The 16202-nt window shown below is 43.4% G+C and overlaps 2 protein-coding genes across 4 annotated transcripts in view; one reads left to right on the forward strand and one right to left on the reverse strand.

The window, feature by feature from the left end:
- The window catches only part of LOC111981951 (protein TANC2-like), a 145570-nt gene extending 140570 nt beyond the window's left edge, over window positions 1-5000 (forward strand). The window contains 2 exon segments of the mRNA XM_070433765.1: window positions 568-668; window positions 1186-5000. Of these exon segments, the coding sequence (XP_070289866.1) occupies window positions 568-668; window positions 1186-3148 (2064 nt within the window). The 3' untranslated portion in view covers window positions 3149-5000.
- Window positions 5001-5065: 65 nt separating this feature from the next.
- On the reverse strand, window positions 5066-13610 carry LOC111981952 (transmembrane ascorbate-dependent reductase CYB561-like). 3 transcript variants are annotated; one of them, XM_024013455.2, is made up of 7 exons: window positions 13159-13610; window positions 12401-12423; window positions 11975-12192; window positions 10538-10636; window positions 8233-8336; window positions 7866-8023; window positions 5066-6924 (listed from the first exon to the last, which is right to left on the reverse strand). In XM_024013455.2, the coding sequence occupies exons 3-7, from the start codon at window positions 12183-12185 to the stop codon at window positions 6729-6731; spliced, it is 768 nt and encodes a 255-aa protein (XP_023869223.1). In that variant the 5' UTR covers window positions 12186-12192; window positions 12401-12423; window positions 13159-13610; the 3' UTR covers window positions 5066-6728. The 3 variants fall into 3 exon arrangements, with proteins under 3 accessions (XP_023869223.1, XP_023869222.1, XP_023869221.1); XM_024013454.2 differs by lacking the exon at window positions 12401-12423 and having other exon boundaries at window positions 11975-12188; XM_024013453.2 differs by lacking the exon at window positions 12401-12423.
- Between the last annotated feature and the right edge of the window lie 2592 nt (window positions 13611-16202).

Raw genomic sequence — 16202 nt, forward strand, 5'->3', positions numbered from 1 at the left:
AGTTTGCTTGGTTTTGGTTTGTGTTTGTAGCTCTGGTAACTTTAGAGGAGGTGCAAAGGGAGGTTGGTTTGGGTCAGGGCCATAGTGGCCAGGTGAGGTTCTAATGACAGAGCAGTGCAACAGCGGTTTCTGTGTGTGTGAATGTGTGTTTGTCTTTTGTGTTTGTATGTCTCTGAAAGTCTGTGTCCTGTGTTTGTTCATATCAATGTTTTTAATTGCTCAATTTACATGGTTTCGTCATGTGCTGTGTTTATTTTTTTATTTGTCAGTGTCGCCATTTTCTTCAGTTTTTTTTTCTTGGGTGTCTTCTATCTGAACCAAGTTTCCATCGATCTCATGCTAGTTATTCACTTCTGTTTACTCTGTATGGTTATTATGTATGCTGATACAAGACTCCTGAATGACTTCGATGTTTGACTCTGTACATGGTTCTATGTACGATCATCTATAACCTTTTTTCCATTAATCTCTTGACTATTTTTGACTCACCTCTGACTCATTTCTGACTCATGTACCGCTCCACGCGTGTCTCTGTGAATGACTGTCGGTCCCTGTTGTTGCTTGCAGGACTTTGGGATGGCTGAGGAGTTTGCTACCAAGGCGCTAGAGTTGAAATCCAAATCGTACGAGGCCTTTTACGCCAGAGCCCGCGCCAAGCGCAGCAGCAGGTAACRGTAGCGACGGGGAGAACAGGGAGGCGGAGGCCTAGCGCAGAGTGAGCTCAGCCTTAGGATCCAWTRGGMCCCTCTCATGTCACATGATCACCAGGTTTCCAATGCGCTGTAGACAGATGACTACAGGGGGACATAATAGAGTTCATGAGCATTTTGGCCATGTTTTTCACCCTATGTCATGTTCAGTGGTTTTTATGTCTGCTTACACATCCTGTATCCCCTTAGCCCTATGACTTGTTCATTCTCTTGCTCATTGTCATGGCTAATGTTTTAGCGTAAGAGTGTACTTTGTCTGACTACTATGTGAGGGCAAGTAGTTTGAGCAGTTGTGGTGTTGTCATTTTGACCACATGCTACTCCCTCACGGTCTTTGGTTTCATGCTTTGTCATGTTCATCTGTACCCCCTCCACCTCTCCTGCTCCTCCCTCATTAATGCTTTCTCTTCTTTCTCAATCTCTCTCTTTTCCCTCTTGATATTCCCCTCTTCACCCCCTCGTGTATCCACCTCAGGCAGTTCCACGCAGCCCTGGAGGACCTGAATGAGGCCACCCTCCTTTGCCCCAACAACCGGGAGATCCAGCGCCTGCTGCAGAGGGTGGAGGAGGAGTGTCTTCAGTTCGAGGAGCAACAGGAGCTGGACCCTCCCCCATCCCCTCCCAGAGAGCAGGCCGCGCCCCCTCCCCAGTCCCTGGAGCCCCGCCTGGAGGACATGCAGCCAGTGCAGGACCTGTTTGAAGAGGACGAGGACTACCTGGAGCGCCTCCCCATGGGCATGACTCCCGAGCCCCGCTCAAGCCCCTCTGGCCTGCCCCTCATCCAGAGCCTGCCCCCCTCTCCGTGCCACCGCAACTCGCCCTACCTCTCCGGAGGCCCCTCCATGGTCCAGGCTTTTGAGCTGCCCCCCAGCCCCCCTTCCATGTCCTCCCCCACYCGCCAAGGCTACCAATCCACCTCTCCGTCACTTTCCCCGACGCACCAGAGCTCCCACTACCGGCCCAGCCCTCCGCACACCTCKCCAGTACACCAGGCTTCCGCTACGCCGTACAACTTCAGCCCACCACCTTCGCCTCTCCGCCGGGGGCCTCAGTACCGTGCCAGTCCCACCTCAGAGAGCGGAGGAGGTTTGTACCGGCCACAGTCGGCCTCAGCCCGCTACCAGTCGGAGCAGATACCCGGCCGGCCCAAGTCTCCGCTGTCTAAGATGAGCAGCCAGCGCTCCTTCCAGCTGCTCTCCCAGCAGCAGCCTCCCCAGCAGGGCCAGTGGCTGCAGCCTGCCAAGGCCCAGATCGTACGCACCAACCAGCCCAGCTCTGCTGTGCACTCCAGTGCTGTGCTGGGCACCAGTGCCTACAGCCAGATGGCCCACTCCATGAGCACCCGCCTTCCCCCCGACCTGGCCGAGCTGGGGGACGGTGTGAATATATACCCAAGTGCCCTGGAAGGGAGGCCCACGCTGCAGGTGCAGGCCAGCCTCAGTGCAGGAGCACTGTACCAACATGGTGGGATCCAGATGGTCCCAATGGAGGACGAGCTCCCCCAGCGGCCCTCCTCAGCTTACCGGCCTGGAGGTCTGCGCTACGGCCAGGCCCCCCAGATCAGCCGCAGCCAGTCGGCAGCGTACTACCCTGTCTCACCTCAAATGGAGATGGAGTTAGAGATGGAGCACCAGGCGGCGCTGGGATCACCGGAGAACCCCCACGGCCTGCGCCGACCTGTCAGTGCCACCAACGCAGAGCCAAAGCCACACGCACCCACTCCCCGGCCCCTCATGCACTCCCAGAGCGTAGGCCTCCGCTTCTCCCCCTCCAACACAAGCCTGGGTGGGGTCTCTGCAGCTAATCTAGCCCCAGGCTTCCGGGGCTCCACCTCGGCCCAGCAGATGGAAATCCCTCTACAGCTGTCCTACGAGGATGGTAGCGTCTACTGCGACGACCTCTCGCCTGTGTCTCCTCCGCAGGGCAGCGACATAAGGGTGGTGGGAGGGACATACCCAGACAAGGCGCTCCGCTCCAGAAACACACCTTTCATGGGCGTTGTCGACAAGACGGCGCGGACTCACCAGTATCTGCCACCGCAACCGCAGACAATAGGGCGCTCCTGGGCCATCTCTTCCCTGGACACGGTGGTGACAAGCTCCGCCACGTCTCCAGGGAACATTGGCCCTCAGCATGGCTACAGCCAACAGCCCAGCCTTGGACACATCGCCTACTACAACCGCACCAACAACGCCCACAACGGACACCTCCTGGACGATGACTACTACAAGCCGCCAGCTAACAGCTCACGGGACGGCAGGGCAGACGGCATGGGCCGCGTGAGCCAGGCGCCCACCTACCCAGACGTCAAGGTGGCCCGGACGCTGCCTGTGGCCCAGGCCTACCAGGACAGCGAGTACATGCAGCACTCCAGGGACAGGCAGGGCCCCACGTCCCCTATCAAACCAAAGAGACCTTTCGTGGAGTCAAACGTGTAGGGAGGGACTGAGGGAGAGGACTGATAAGCCTGCAGATATTTTGATTTGGAATGACTTAGAGACAACACCAAGGGTATGTGATGAGACTGGGAAGGCAACACTACTGCAGACAAACACATTTAAACTCTCCTCCCATGCATCTTCTTTGCCTCTGTCCTTCACAGCCATTTACTATGGATGAATACAAGAAAGCATAAAACTGCAGTTTGCCAGGTGAATCCAACACCTCCAGTACTCCAGAATATGTTGGCCTTCTGTTTGCAGAGTAGTTTGTATAGTCAAAGTGGAGGGGACAGGGATGATCCACAACTTTAGGTACTGGAGTCTGTTGGAAAAGCCTGTAGGAGGACTAATACCACACACCCTGAACTGGAAACCCCCAGATCTCAAGCAGGGGAGACTGCTGCCTGCCGTTTTCTCCCTGCCCCTGAATGCCTGTCCTGGTCAGACTCAAGCCATGGGCACTTCCCTGCTTAACCTGTTGAAGTCCAAACTCTCAATGCCTTCTTCAGAACGACTCAATAGAAGGCTGCCCTTCACTAAGATGACCATGTTCTCTGCTGTAAATGTGACTGAAAAGAGACTTCAACATACTTGTATATAGGAAAAGCAACAAAAAAAAGTAATATTTATCATTTAAGTTATGTTTGTAAAATACATTATATATTATTTCCATTGGATTTTCTTTGCTTTTGTGGGMTTTTTTGCTCAAGAAGTGACATGCAGCAGGTTTTGTGAAGCTTTTGGGAAACGGGCATTTCTTATTTTCCAATAACTTGAATGTGTCCATTTACAGTTGAATTATCTCTACCAGCCAAAGCTGCAGTTATTCAAACATAACACTGTACTACATACAGTTTTGGCCACTAAAGGGTCAAATATGTTGGCAGCATGCACACATGACCGAAGTGGTCATTGAAGGACTATTTTTATCCATCCACAAAATGCTTTCCATAAAACAATGGAATTTAGGTGGTCAAACATTGTCTTCAATATAGAACAGAAATGGGTCCAAAGCTAATATTTAGGTTAAGGATGTAAACCGAGTTATCAATTGTTGTAGTCAGCCTATATATTCAGAAACGTACAAAACCATCCAATGTCTACATTCTGGTTATTCTTTCTTTTACAGTGCATTTTCATGAAACTAGATGTGGTGTCAAGACTAGGCTACATTACAAGGTTGTCAATTGTGATGGATTTCATACCTTTGATTTGATGCAACACAATTACAGTGCAGTTTACCAACACCCTTTGGCACTTAGTATGAACATCAGCTGAAAACAGATACTTATCTTACAAGAACATGTGAAGTTTACATTTTTATTTACTGTAGTTTTCATTCTTGTCACTTAAAAATGTCAAACATTTAGGCTAACAGTTTTATTTATAATTGTGTGCTTGGTAATAGGTGGAGCCTCGCCGATCGGTTCATAAACACCAACCAGGACCTTGAAGGAGCCAGTTGATTGGATGCACCTCTTGTTAATATCAAAGGTTAACACTACATCTGAGCCTGTTGCAGGAGAGACTTATCCCTACAGTCAATGAATAACATTTATTTTTAATAGTTCGTGTAAATAATTGTACATGGTGTGCTGCATAGAAATGCATGTTTGTTCTCTGCTTACTCCCATGCTGATATAAACATGTTTGTATAGCAGTTTATCAATATTTGGAGAGGGAGGCAGAGTACAGGGTGGGGGAACAGCCATCTTTTTTCTCTTGGGCTTGCTGAGCAGAGTTCTGTAAATGTGAGTTGTGAAGGTAATAAGAAACATGCGATTGTAAAATGTACTTATTTAAAAATGGTTACCACTTCAAGGAAAATAAATGTGGGTCTGCTCCTTTACTTTTAGCTTGTTCACACCATCAGTAGCGACGTTGACACAGACTATATCAAACAAAACACACCTATTGAGTCATGCATCTTTAATAAGTSATAGGAAGGCAATAGGTTTTAATAAGTCAGTCAGCAGTGCCTATTGTATAGAACAAGTTTCCACAAGTGAAAATAGAGGTCGCGATATTGAATCTAAAGTAATCTTAGTTACATTATGCTTTAAACTGATTAAATATGAGGACAAGTAGATGCTTAGAACAAAGCAAATTACAATACAACATTCATACACTAAGAAGATGTAACAGTCAATCATACGCAGCAAACATGGATACAGCTTATTGTACAATTAAATCCAGTTAAGGCACACATACAATAACGCTCAGAGCATTTTACACTTACCACAGAAGCATAAAGATCTTTACCGAATCGACCCCTTAGCCCAGCTAAATTATCCCGACTCTGAACCCCATATTTTGCAAATCAAGATCAGCTCAATTGAGCATTTGTTTTTAAAGGATCAGATCCTACAATATTAAGATCTCTGGATTTTCAGCGCTTTGAGTAGACCTTCACCTTGCCCTCCCTCTACTGGACAGGTCATGACTACTTCTACACATTAAAGTAACTAAGATGAATGTCTGCATATCACAAGAGAACATGCATTTATTTGACACGTCTCAATATAACTGACCACATACCTATACTGCAGTCGATTTAATGTAAGAACATTTGTACCTTTCTAAATCCACCAAGTGTGATTGTGAAAATTTGCTATTTAGCAGACGCTTTTTAGTTGTGCATACATTTGATTTCTTTTTTTACATATGGGTGGTCCCGGGAATCGAACCCACTATCCTGCAAGCGCAATGCTCTACGGAGTATTCTAATCACTACCTTTGAGAATTTGWTTGGGTATTTCAAAACAGAAAATTACCCAATGCTAAGATTTAATCTGATCAGAAGAACTGGGCCCTGAAACTATTGGATAGGTTGTAACAGGTTTCCTAGGGCCACCCCAGACGTTTCACATGTTAACTGGCACACCTGATTCAATTAGTCACGTAACCATCAAGCCTTTGACTTGAGTCAGGTGTGCTTTAGGTTAAACTAAAATATGAAACTTCTGGGGGGGCCGGGGAGACCCTGAATCAATGGTGAAAATTCAACAGCCAAACATAAGGAATGGTGAAGAAACTGCTTCTTGAGTGCCTAGGGGTAATTTAGAATTCAACCCCAAAAATCCAGGCATCGTTCAGTCACAACTTTGTGCATATGTTTGGTCCTTTATCATAAATTCAACACTGCCAACAGATTAATTCAATATTATTTTGTCACAATGAACATATCCCTGAATGAACTGCAACTTCTAAATTTATCACAAGCTTGAAAGTTGTTTGTTAAACAAGGAGTAACTTCCAGTATTAAAGTATAACCCTTCTGCCCTTGAAGAAGGCACAACTAATTGGCTTGGACACATGGCTTTGTCCTCACTGAACACTTAGCAAAGGCTATTTTGTTTTTAAGAGACCTAATATGGCACATTGTGGCAGCGATCATAGACATTGGTCAAATCAGTCCTGTCATACCTCCATTTCACCACAAGGGGGTGTAGAACAGCTCTTGATGTGACATGAAATAAAGACAACATACCAGCTGGACCTGGAGAGATACTGGGTGTGCAGGCTTTTGTTCAAGCCTGCGCACACAGTAGCTTTTCAGACCAGAGTGTTTCCTGGTTTAAGGTGAGGTGGGGCTCCCTCCCCCCTCAGTCAGGGTCTTAAAGTGCACAGATAAGGCCTCCTCCTCTGGGTGTGGGGGTCTCCTGAAGTCCTCCCGTGTCACCACGTAGCCTACCAGAATCCCAAATGCTACTAGCAGCAGTCCTAGCATGTTACCAAGGATCCCCTCTGCGACAAACTGTGAATATGTGTGCCTGGGAAGAAAAAGGATTTCTGTATTATATCAATGGAGTTTCTGTTGTGATACAGTACAGCCTAATGTGAAATAACATTTGTAAAGAATCATTAGTTATAATATTTCCGTGTAACTCATCAAGATGACCTTAAGCATAACATATGGCACCAAACAGGAGAATGATTCATAATGTGCAAAGACTCATAATTCAAATCCATGTCTGACCACTGTCATAAAGATAGCCCAGACAACAAAAGCCCAGCTTTCCCCAAACATACCCTGTACAATAATTAACTCCCCTATGATTTAGCAGGGTAGAGCTGGGCAAAGTAGTAGCACTTCAACATCATCCAAAGTGACAAACATACCACTGACTTGAACATCTGGCACGTCTCTTAACAAATGCCTTTTTAACCCCGTTTTCATGGTATCCAATTGGTAGTTAGTCGTCTCGTCGCTGCAACTCCCGTATGGACTCGGGAGAGGCGAAGGTCGAGAGCCGTGCGTCCTCCGAAACACAACCCAACTAAGCCGCACTGCTTCTTGACGCAACAGCCGCTTACCCCTCGGAAGCCAGCCGCACCAATGGGTCAGAGGAAACACTGCACACCTGGCGTCAGTGTGCACTGCACCTGGCCCGCCACAGGAGTCGCTAGTGCACGATGGGACAGGAACATCCCTGCCGGACAAACCCTCCCCTAACCCGGACGACACTGGGCCAATTGTGCGCCGCCCCATGGGTCTCCCAGTCGTGGCCGGCTGCGACAGACCCTGGACTCAAACCCAGAATCTCTAGTGGCACTGCGATGCAGTACCTTGCACCATTCGGGAGGCCCACCAAATGACTTTTCACCCAATAATTATGTGCATTTGTTTATTTTAGCATGCCATTTGTATACATTTCTTCATTGTACGTGCTGGTAGGATATTGGAACTGATRCCCTGCATAGTAATACTCACTGGATACTGAAGAACAATTTCTCTGAAATGCCCAGTAGGCAGGTGGCTAGGGACATGGCGAGCATGGCCAGGCCAAAGAAGACATGTAGTGGCAGGTACCAGCTCCGCAGCGCCATTAACGTCCCAGGGAAGAGGAAGAAACCAAGCCCCATCAGCCACTGAGGGAGTAGAGGACCAATGTTATTAAACAATTATGCCTATTAGAATGTAATATGAGAGCTACTGCCTGTATACAGCTAGGTTCTCAGTGCAAACAGTACATTAATTGTAATTCTGATACAAGGAAAAAGGAAGTTGAAATTATTAGCTTGATTTGTGTGTGTGCACGTGACTGCATGTATGCACAGAAGGAGAGGTGAGGGCTGACCTGTACACAGAAGAGAACAAAGGTGAGCATGCCACACCAGCTGTGGAGGGAGTACATGTTGGGGATCTTGTTATGATTATGGAAGTCAAACACAGCCACGATACCTGAGGAGATACAATGATACATGCTGTCAATCTTTCCCATTCATTTTGTATAGAACAATGTTGATCAATTATGGATTATGATTTTACCTGCCTCCAAGTATGGATATGTGGGTATTTACATGATGACCCTGCTTGCAAACCAAATGTTTCTCTGAGTCAGTAAGGATTGCCTGAAGATTTCAGCGTTTAAACTGATGACCGGTTTGGATACACCTGCCTGTTTCCATGACTACTCCAGACCTCAGTACATGACCAGSCTACTGTGATTCAGCTTTAGACGCCCATGCAGCACCACTGATTCGTGGTTAGCATGCACAGTCTCATCTTACCTGTGTTCATAGCCTACTACATTTGTAATTTTATTTTTACCTTGCCAGTTCCCTGGGAGCCATGCCATAACCGTTAGTTTCTCCCCTCACCATCTCTAGCTAACTTGAACTCACAAAAGAATGATGATTTGTGTGTCTGCCCTAGCTGTGGGTCTGAATTAGAGGTCGACCGATTAGGATTTTTCAACGCCAATACCGATTGGAGGACCAAAAAAAGTCGATACCGATTAATCGGACGAGAGATTACTATATATATATATATATATATATATATATATATATAAATAATGACAATTACAACAATACTGAATGAACAATGAACACTTATTTTAACTTAATATAATACATAAAGAAAATCAATTTGGTTTAAATAATGCAAAAACAAAGTGTTGGAGAAGGTAAAAGTGCAATATATGCCATGTAAAAAAGCTAACGTTTAAGTTCCTTGCTCAGAACATATGAAAGCTGGTGGTTCCTTTTAACATGAGTCTTCAATATTCCCAGTTAAAAAGTTTTAGGTTGTAGTTATTATAGGACTATTTCTCTCTATACCATTTGTATTTCATAGACCTTTGACTATTGGATGTTCTTATAGGCACTATAGTATTGCCAGCCTAATATCGGGAGTTGATAGACTTGAAGTCAAACAGCACTGTGCATGAAGCATTGCTAAGAGCTGCTGGCATATGCAGTAAAGTTTGAATGAATGCTTACAAGCCTGCTGCTGCCTACCACCGCTCAGTCAGACTGCTCTATCAAATCATATACTTTATAATAAAAACACAGAAATACGAGCCGTTGGTCATTAATATAGTAAAATCTGGAAACTATAATTTCGAAAACAAAACATTTATTATTTCAGATAAATACGAAACCGTTCCGTATTTTATCGAACGGGTGGCAACCCTAAGTCTAAATATTSCTGTTACATTGCACAACCTTCAATGTTATGTCATAATTACGTAAAATTATGGCAAATTAATTACGGTCTTTGTTAGGAAGAAATTGTCTTCACACAGTTCGCAAAGAGCCATGCAGCCCAAACTGCTGCATATACCCTGGCTCTGCTTGCACTGAACGCAAGAGAAGTGACAATTTCCCTAGTTAATATTGCCTGCTAACATGATTTCTTTTTACTACATATGCATGTTTTTTTTATACTTGTGTATTGACTTTTAGAAGGGCATTGATGTTTATGGTTTGGTACATTTGTGCAACGATTGTGCTTATTTCGCGAATGCGCTTTTATTAAATCATCACCCGTTTAGCGAAGTAGGCTGTGATTCGATGATAAATTAACAGGCACCGCATTGATTATATGCAACGCAGAACAAGCTAGTTAACCTAGTAATATCATTAACAATGTGTAGTTAACTAGTGATTATGTGAAGACTGTTTATTTACAAGATAAGTTTAATGTTAGCTAGCAATTTAGCTTGGCTCCTTGCAGCCACAAGGTCCTTTTGATGCTGCACTCACATAACAGGTGGTCAGCCTGTCACGCAGTCTCCTCTCAGATTGCAATGTAATCAGCGTCCAAAAAGGCTGATTTCAAGTTTTCATAACAATTGGTAATCTGCCCCAATTAATCGGCCAAGCCGATTAATCGGTCGACCTCTAGTCTGAATGACTGATCTGGCCCTAGAGAACCTATTTATGACCCTCCGATAGTTAAGTCCACTTGTTTGTCCCACCACGCAAGACATGTCTGTCTATATACACACACATATATTCAACTAGATAGGTTAGGCATTTTCCTTTTATATACACAATAGCTACAAATTTAGATTCGTTTAGAATGTTTGGGTTCAAGGGGAAAGGGCCAAAACAACAAGTCTTGCCCTTAGACACAGACACCCACCCAGGCCTTACCCACTATGCTGATAATGAGGGCAAGAAGGTGGAGCACAGCATGGAGAATCTTGACGTTGCGTTTGCTTTCATTCCTAAATACTCTGTACACCAGGATCGCTGTGAGAGACAAACAAGTCTGGTTAACATTCACATAAGACTCTAATCAAATAGAATCATTTCCACAAGAAGATGATAATAAAGTCAAGCCTGTCTAAATATACAGTGGTCAGACTTGACATAATAAAATAAAAAAACTGTTCACCTTCAAACATTGCTTTTGCACCTTAATCAGCAACACATAGGGTTGGTTAGCATAAAAATGTTACAGAAATGCTATGAGAACACAAACAACTGTTCAACTGAGTTCTTGTATTATTACAATTATAAAGAAATGATATTAACCTTGCAGAAACACTGAAACAATGTTCRAGGCAATAGTATTTGCTGTGTGTCTCCTGATCCCACTAAGGACAGCTGGTTCCCCTGGAGGGTGTTCTCATCCCAGCTCCATTTGGACTGACCGCTCACACTAATGGCTACGAGAACATTAGTTTAATGTCCTAATTCAATTGCTGTAGCAAGGTTAGGAATCGAAAGGCTACAGCTGACTTAACTTAATAACAAGCAGCTGTTTTATTTGACACTACAGAGGAGATTTTATTTACATTGTCAATGGCTGAATAACTTATTTTTCTCATTACAATCACGATTCAGGGACCAATGGAAAACCCTTTGAAAACGTTTGCTTTCATTGCAACTGTTTTCCAGTAAGTGTTTATCATAGTACTATTTATGGGAACAAATCCCTGCATTACTAATTTCTCTCACACACAGAAGGGGAGAAACACAACGGCATAGAAACAAACAAAATAAAGTCTTGGCTCCTCCCACCCTAATAGCATTAGGAATGTATTCCTGTTGCAGTGTGCCCTTAGGCCTGTGCTCTGTGTAGCATTAGCATCACACTAATGCAATAGGTCAGAAGACCCCTGGGCTAACAGAGCAGACATCAGAGAAGACAACTGCCATTGTGGCTCAAAGAAGACACTGTGGCTTCAGCTTCCCTTTGTTCATCTACCTCCATCGCTCCATGCTACCAGTAAATCAAATTGTATTGGTTGCATACACATATTTAGCAGATGTTATTGCAGGTGTAGCAAAATCCTTGTGTTCCTAGCTCCAACAGTGCAATAGTATCTAACAATACACACYAAACTAAATATAGAATACATATACACCGGACTCGACATTGTATACATGTATGATGGGATGTGTAGACAGTACATGGATAGAATAAATAGTATATCTGAAGAATACATTGATATTAATAGTGTATGTACAGCAATAGTTAAATAGGACAATGAGCCATTAATTGAGGCGATTTATAAAAAGTTTTTTTAAATTGCTGGAGGAATGGTTTTAATTCTAATTTTAGTTGGTTTAATGCTACCCTACCATCTCCATAGAGAAAGACCAGGCCCAGGACCATGCAGAGGGGATGTACATTAAACTCCTGTCCCGAACCGTCCCAGGCGTAGCCTCCGTGATAGCTGCCCATCCACACGCCCGTGATCACCACACAGGCCAGGCCCAGAACCTGAGTCCCCCCCACATACCACGGGAAGGAGCCCAGCCCTTGCAAGGCCCGCTGAGGGCTATCTTCCATGGTCTGTCTTGGAGGGGGAGGAGGGATAGAAAGAGGGGGAGAATGGTGGTTTAGTCCAGTGGTTCAAAAAGGTATGTGTTATGATGACTAGTTTCCTGACTTTTTCTTACTGAACCAACCAGGAAAACCTCCAGGCCCATGTTAAGACCCACCTATAGCTTTCTGAAAAGACCTTTGACTCATGGATGAACAAAACCTGTGATCTGAATCTTTACCTTGTCTCTTACCAGTCACCACCCTAAAGGAGTCAGAGAAATAACCAAATATTGGATCAGTCTAGTCATGTCTCCGGGATTGAGATAAACAGAAGCGTCCTTTTCCTGCGCTGGGCTCATGTGATGACGTGCGTGAGAGACTGCAGAGCGCTACACTGGGGAAACTATCACATCCATGTGAAAAACACTTACATGGCTAGGTGTTTGCTCTTCAGTTGAATAGCAGTTTGTTATAGGCTATGAGTGACTTTATTCAACGTGATTGTGTATTCAGTTGAATATTTGTTCTAGGAGTATGACAACGTTTTTATTCAAAGTGTGTGTATTCAGTTAACATTGTGTTGCTTAGCCTAGCCTACACCACCTTGTTTTTTACTAGGTGGTATACASCTACAGACGAAAGTTACTTTCGTTGGTAAGGATAACTTATGCAACAGYTTAGGAGAATTAACCTAGCAGGTTAGAATAATTAGGTTAAGAAAATAGTTAACTAAAAAGCTATCCTAACCTGCTACGAAACGTCACAACCCTTATTTTAGGCTACTGATTGGATTTGAGATGGATGCATGTCAGAAACAAGAACCAAATCTCGCGCATGTTGTGAGAAATGTGATTAAATGTACGCAAACTATTGACAAACAAAACACTATTTATAGGCTATCCTCGACTATAATCTTGGATACCACACTTCTAGGAGCTCTATCCTATCATACAACTTCAAGCGCAAACATCCGTAAYGTAGGACATGTTCCACTTACCGTTGGTCCTCAAATAATCTGTTTTCCCAGCAAGTCTGAGAGGGAGTGGATATCCTTGTTCCGCTCCTTTTGTGTGTTTTGGACTGATTCCTAGATACGCCTACAAATTTCGTAGTAACCTCATTACTAAAGAAACGCAATAAAGTCCTATAGCCTAGGCCTGCCACTAAATATTTCACAATAAGCTTTATCTTACTCCTCACACGCGCGCTTCACAAAAACGTCGCGGGTGGGTGGATCTGTCGACTGGTCGTGACAGAAACAGTGGCGCAGCTAAACGTTGAGTTGACAGAGAAATACGTTATACACTCCCCTTCAATTAGCACCAAACGTAGAGGAGGGAGGAGCACAAACAGCCTTCCGAGAGGATGTTGTCTGGCACCGCACTGACGAAAATGTCCAAAGGTCTATTACCTTGGCTACGCAGGGCGTTCTTGCAGATGCAGACCCGGCATTGAATCAAAGCAATTAATTAAAAAGGCATAATGACCAATTAGTTGACTGCTTTAATTGATACTGATGCATATTGGATAAAGATGGGCAGTGCGATCTTGTCTGCTCGTTTAGACTGACAGCCCATTTCTGAACTTTTTAAGCTAATTGGTCTTTTGACTTTGAAAAAAAGAGTTGACGTGAAAAGATCGGATGTGATTGGTCAAAATATCAATTAGTAGAAGAAACTATCAGAATTGGTCTGCCTGTGTAAACGCAGCCTAAATAGCCCAGCTCTATATGTTTGTGTMGAACAATAAAGATGCAGGAAAGAACAGTTGATTTAATTCAAGTAGGTTAACATTTAAAAGTAAGTTTTTGCCCATGCTGCATGTGGCTATATCAGTCCGCTAATACAGGACTATTAAGGCCTACTTTTATTAGAAAAAAAAATTATCCAAAAAATATATATATTTTTAGATATATTTTTTAAAATTGTATTATTATTATGATTTTTAAGGGGGTGCTGCAGCACCCTCAGCATCCATACTTCCTGAGGCTATGAACCTACGGTAAAATATGGTGGTAGATCTTTAATGTTATTGGACTGTTTTGCTTCCACTGGACCTGGGGCCCTTGTTAAGGTCAACGGCATCATGAACTTTACCAAGTACCAGGACATTTTAGCCAAACACCTGGTTGCCTCTGCTAGGTAGAGGCCAAGTGGACCATCCAGCAAGACAATAACCCCAAGCACTAATAAAAATCCACAAAGAAATGGTTAATTGACAACAAAATCAACATTTTGCAATGGCCATCTCAGTCTCCGGGCTTGAACACCATTGAAAACCTGTGGTTATGATTTGAAGAGGGCAGTCCATAACAGCAGACAAAGGATATCAAGGATCTGGAAAGATTCTGTATGGAAGAATGGTCTAAGATCCCTCCCAACATGTTCTCCAATATCATAAAACATTTTAGAAATAGGCTCAGTGTCATTATCCTCGCAAGGGGAGGGTACTAGAGTATTGAAAACAGGGGTGCCAATAATTATGACTTCTATCTTTTTTAGATTATGATACTTGTTAAACACATTTTACTTCTCTGAGCAACTATATTATTATAAATTAATATGATTTCCAAAATGTTTTGAGCATACAATACAGCCTAGCTCAGTATTTGTTGCTCATCTTTATCAAGGGTGCCAATAATTATGGACATTACTTTATCTGAATAGTTTGGCAACTTAATCTGCTAGGCTTAATGTTGAAAATCTAGGTTTAGCCCACAAATCGGTCTAAAAAATATTTGGTCTCTTTGCATAATATTAATTAGGACATTTTGTTAATTAAAGGTAGACTCAGCGAAATGATGTTACCACGAGGAGCACAACAGATATTGAGATGAGCGAGATGCAAGACTTCTCTCTCACGCAGTCACACACAGTATCTGCGCATGTGCAAGCGTTTGCGTCAAGCACTTCACAGCGTGATTCGCCAGGGCACCAAAACAGTGGAGAAGTTGATCATCGCGCTCTTAGTTGTGGAAATTGACCCACTATGCTGTTTACTTTCTGCGGAAATTCACCCACTATGCTGTTTACATTCTGCATCTACGTCATATAGCTGAGTCTACCTTTACATCACACATCTCAGCAAAACACCACACCAAAACACTTGATGGCAGAACTTGGAAGCTCCGCTTGTGAATATACCACTTCCCAAAATTATCCATAAGAGGGAGACAAAGACTTCAGGACTTCGTGACCAAAGGCCGCGTTATGCTTGATAGTTCACGTAAGGCAATTTGCCGTAGCCCTAAAGTGATTTCCCAAATAGGCTAATATAGAAGCAGACACTTTCAAAGTTTTGTAGTAAAGTGTTCACTTTCTGAAGGACAACAAATTGGCCAGTGTTACCTAGTATTGCCTTTTCAGTGCTGATTCAGGTGTTATTAAGTGTTTAATTAATAGTGTAAATAGTCCCAGTGTTGGTGTTAATAACCAGTGTTAAACCAAAACCACACCCATCATTATCATATTTTCCAGCATGCTCTATTGCTGGTAGATTATTATATATTTTTTAAATATCCATGTTTTTGTATATACATAGATTCATTTATTTAATACTACTCAAATATAGATAACATACATTTTTCTAAACTAATCCAATCTGTTACGTGGACTTATTGCACCGGTTACTGAACCCAGCAGTCAATCAAAATGTTGGATATCCCTGCTCTGGCTGGATTACAATAGGAATTACACATCACTTTGTAAATCATCATAATGTGACTTGCAGGCCTGAAAACCTTGCGTTTCAGGCCGCTGTATTAGAGTAAAACGATGCCCTCAAAATAAGGCCTCATTAAATACTTGTTGTATTGTGTTATTAAATCATTTTAATTTTAACGATAACATTTTCACTTAGAATCTCACTTGGTGAAGGCTACAGGACTGAAAATGGATGAGTGCAACAATCATGTTGTATTAATCCATGTCTCTGTCACTAACAAATATAATCATGGGTGGTAACTCTACAAGTTACTCGAAAGGCAAGGCACTCTGGGAAATATACAAATAAGGCTTTACACTAAGTAAGTAAGTAATTTAA

The sequence above is a fragment of the Salvelinus sp. IW2-2015 genome, linkage group LG20 (assembly GCF_002910315.2).
Source record: "Salvelinus sp. IW2-2015 linkage group LG20, ASM291031v2, whole genome shotgun sequence".
Taxonomy (NCBI): Eukaryota; Metazoa; Chordata; class Actinopteri; order Salmoniformes; family Salmonidae; genus Salvelinus; species Salvelinus sp. IW2-2015.

Bases quoted from the DNA above. Each gene is read 5' to 3' on its own strand.
- LOC111981952 (XM_024013454.2), bottom strand. From the start codon at position 12,185: ATGGAAGATAGCCCTCAGCGGGCCTTGCAAGGGCTGGGCTCCTTCCCG. The intron at 10,637-11,974 runs GTAGGGTAGCAT...TGTCTCTCACAG, and splicing joins GGTCTTTCTCTATGGAGATG to CGATCCTGGTGTACAGAGTA. The intron at 6,925-7,865 runs GTGAGTATTACT...TTTTCTTCCCAG, and splicing joins AAATTGTTCTTCAGTATCCA to GCACACATATTCACAGTTTG.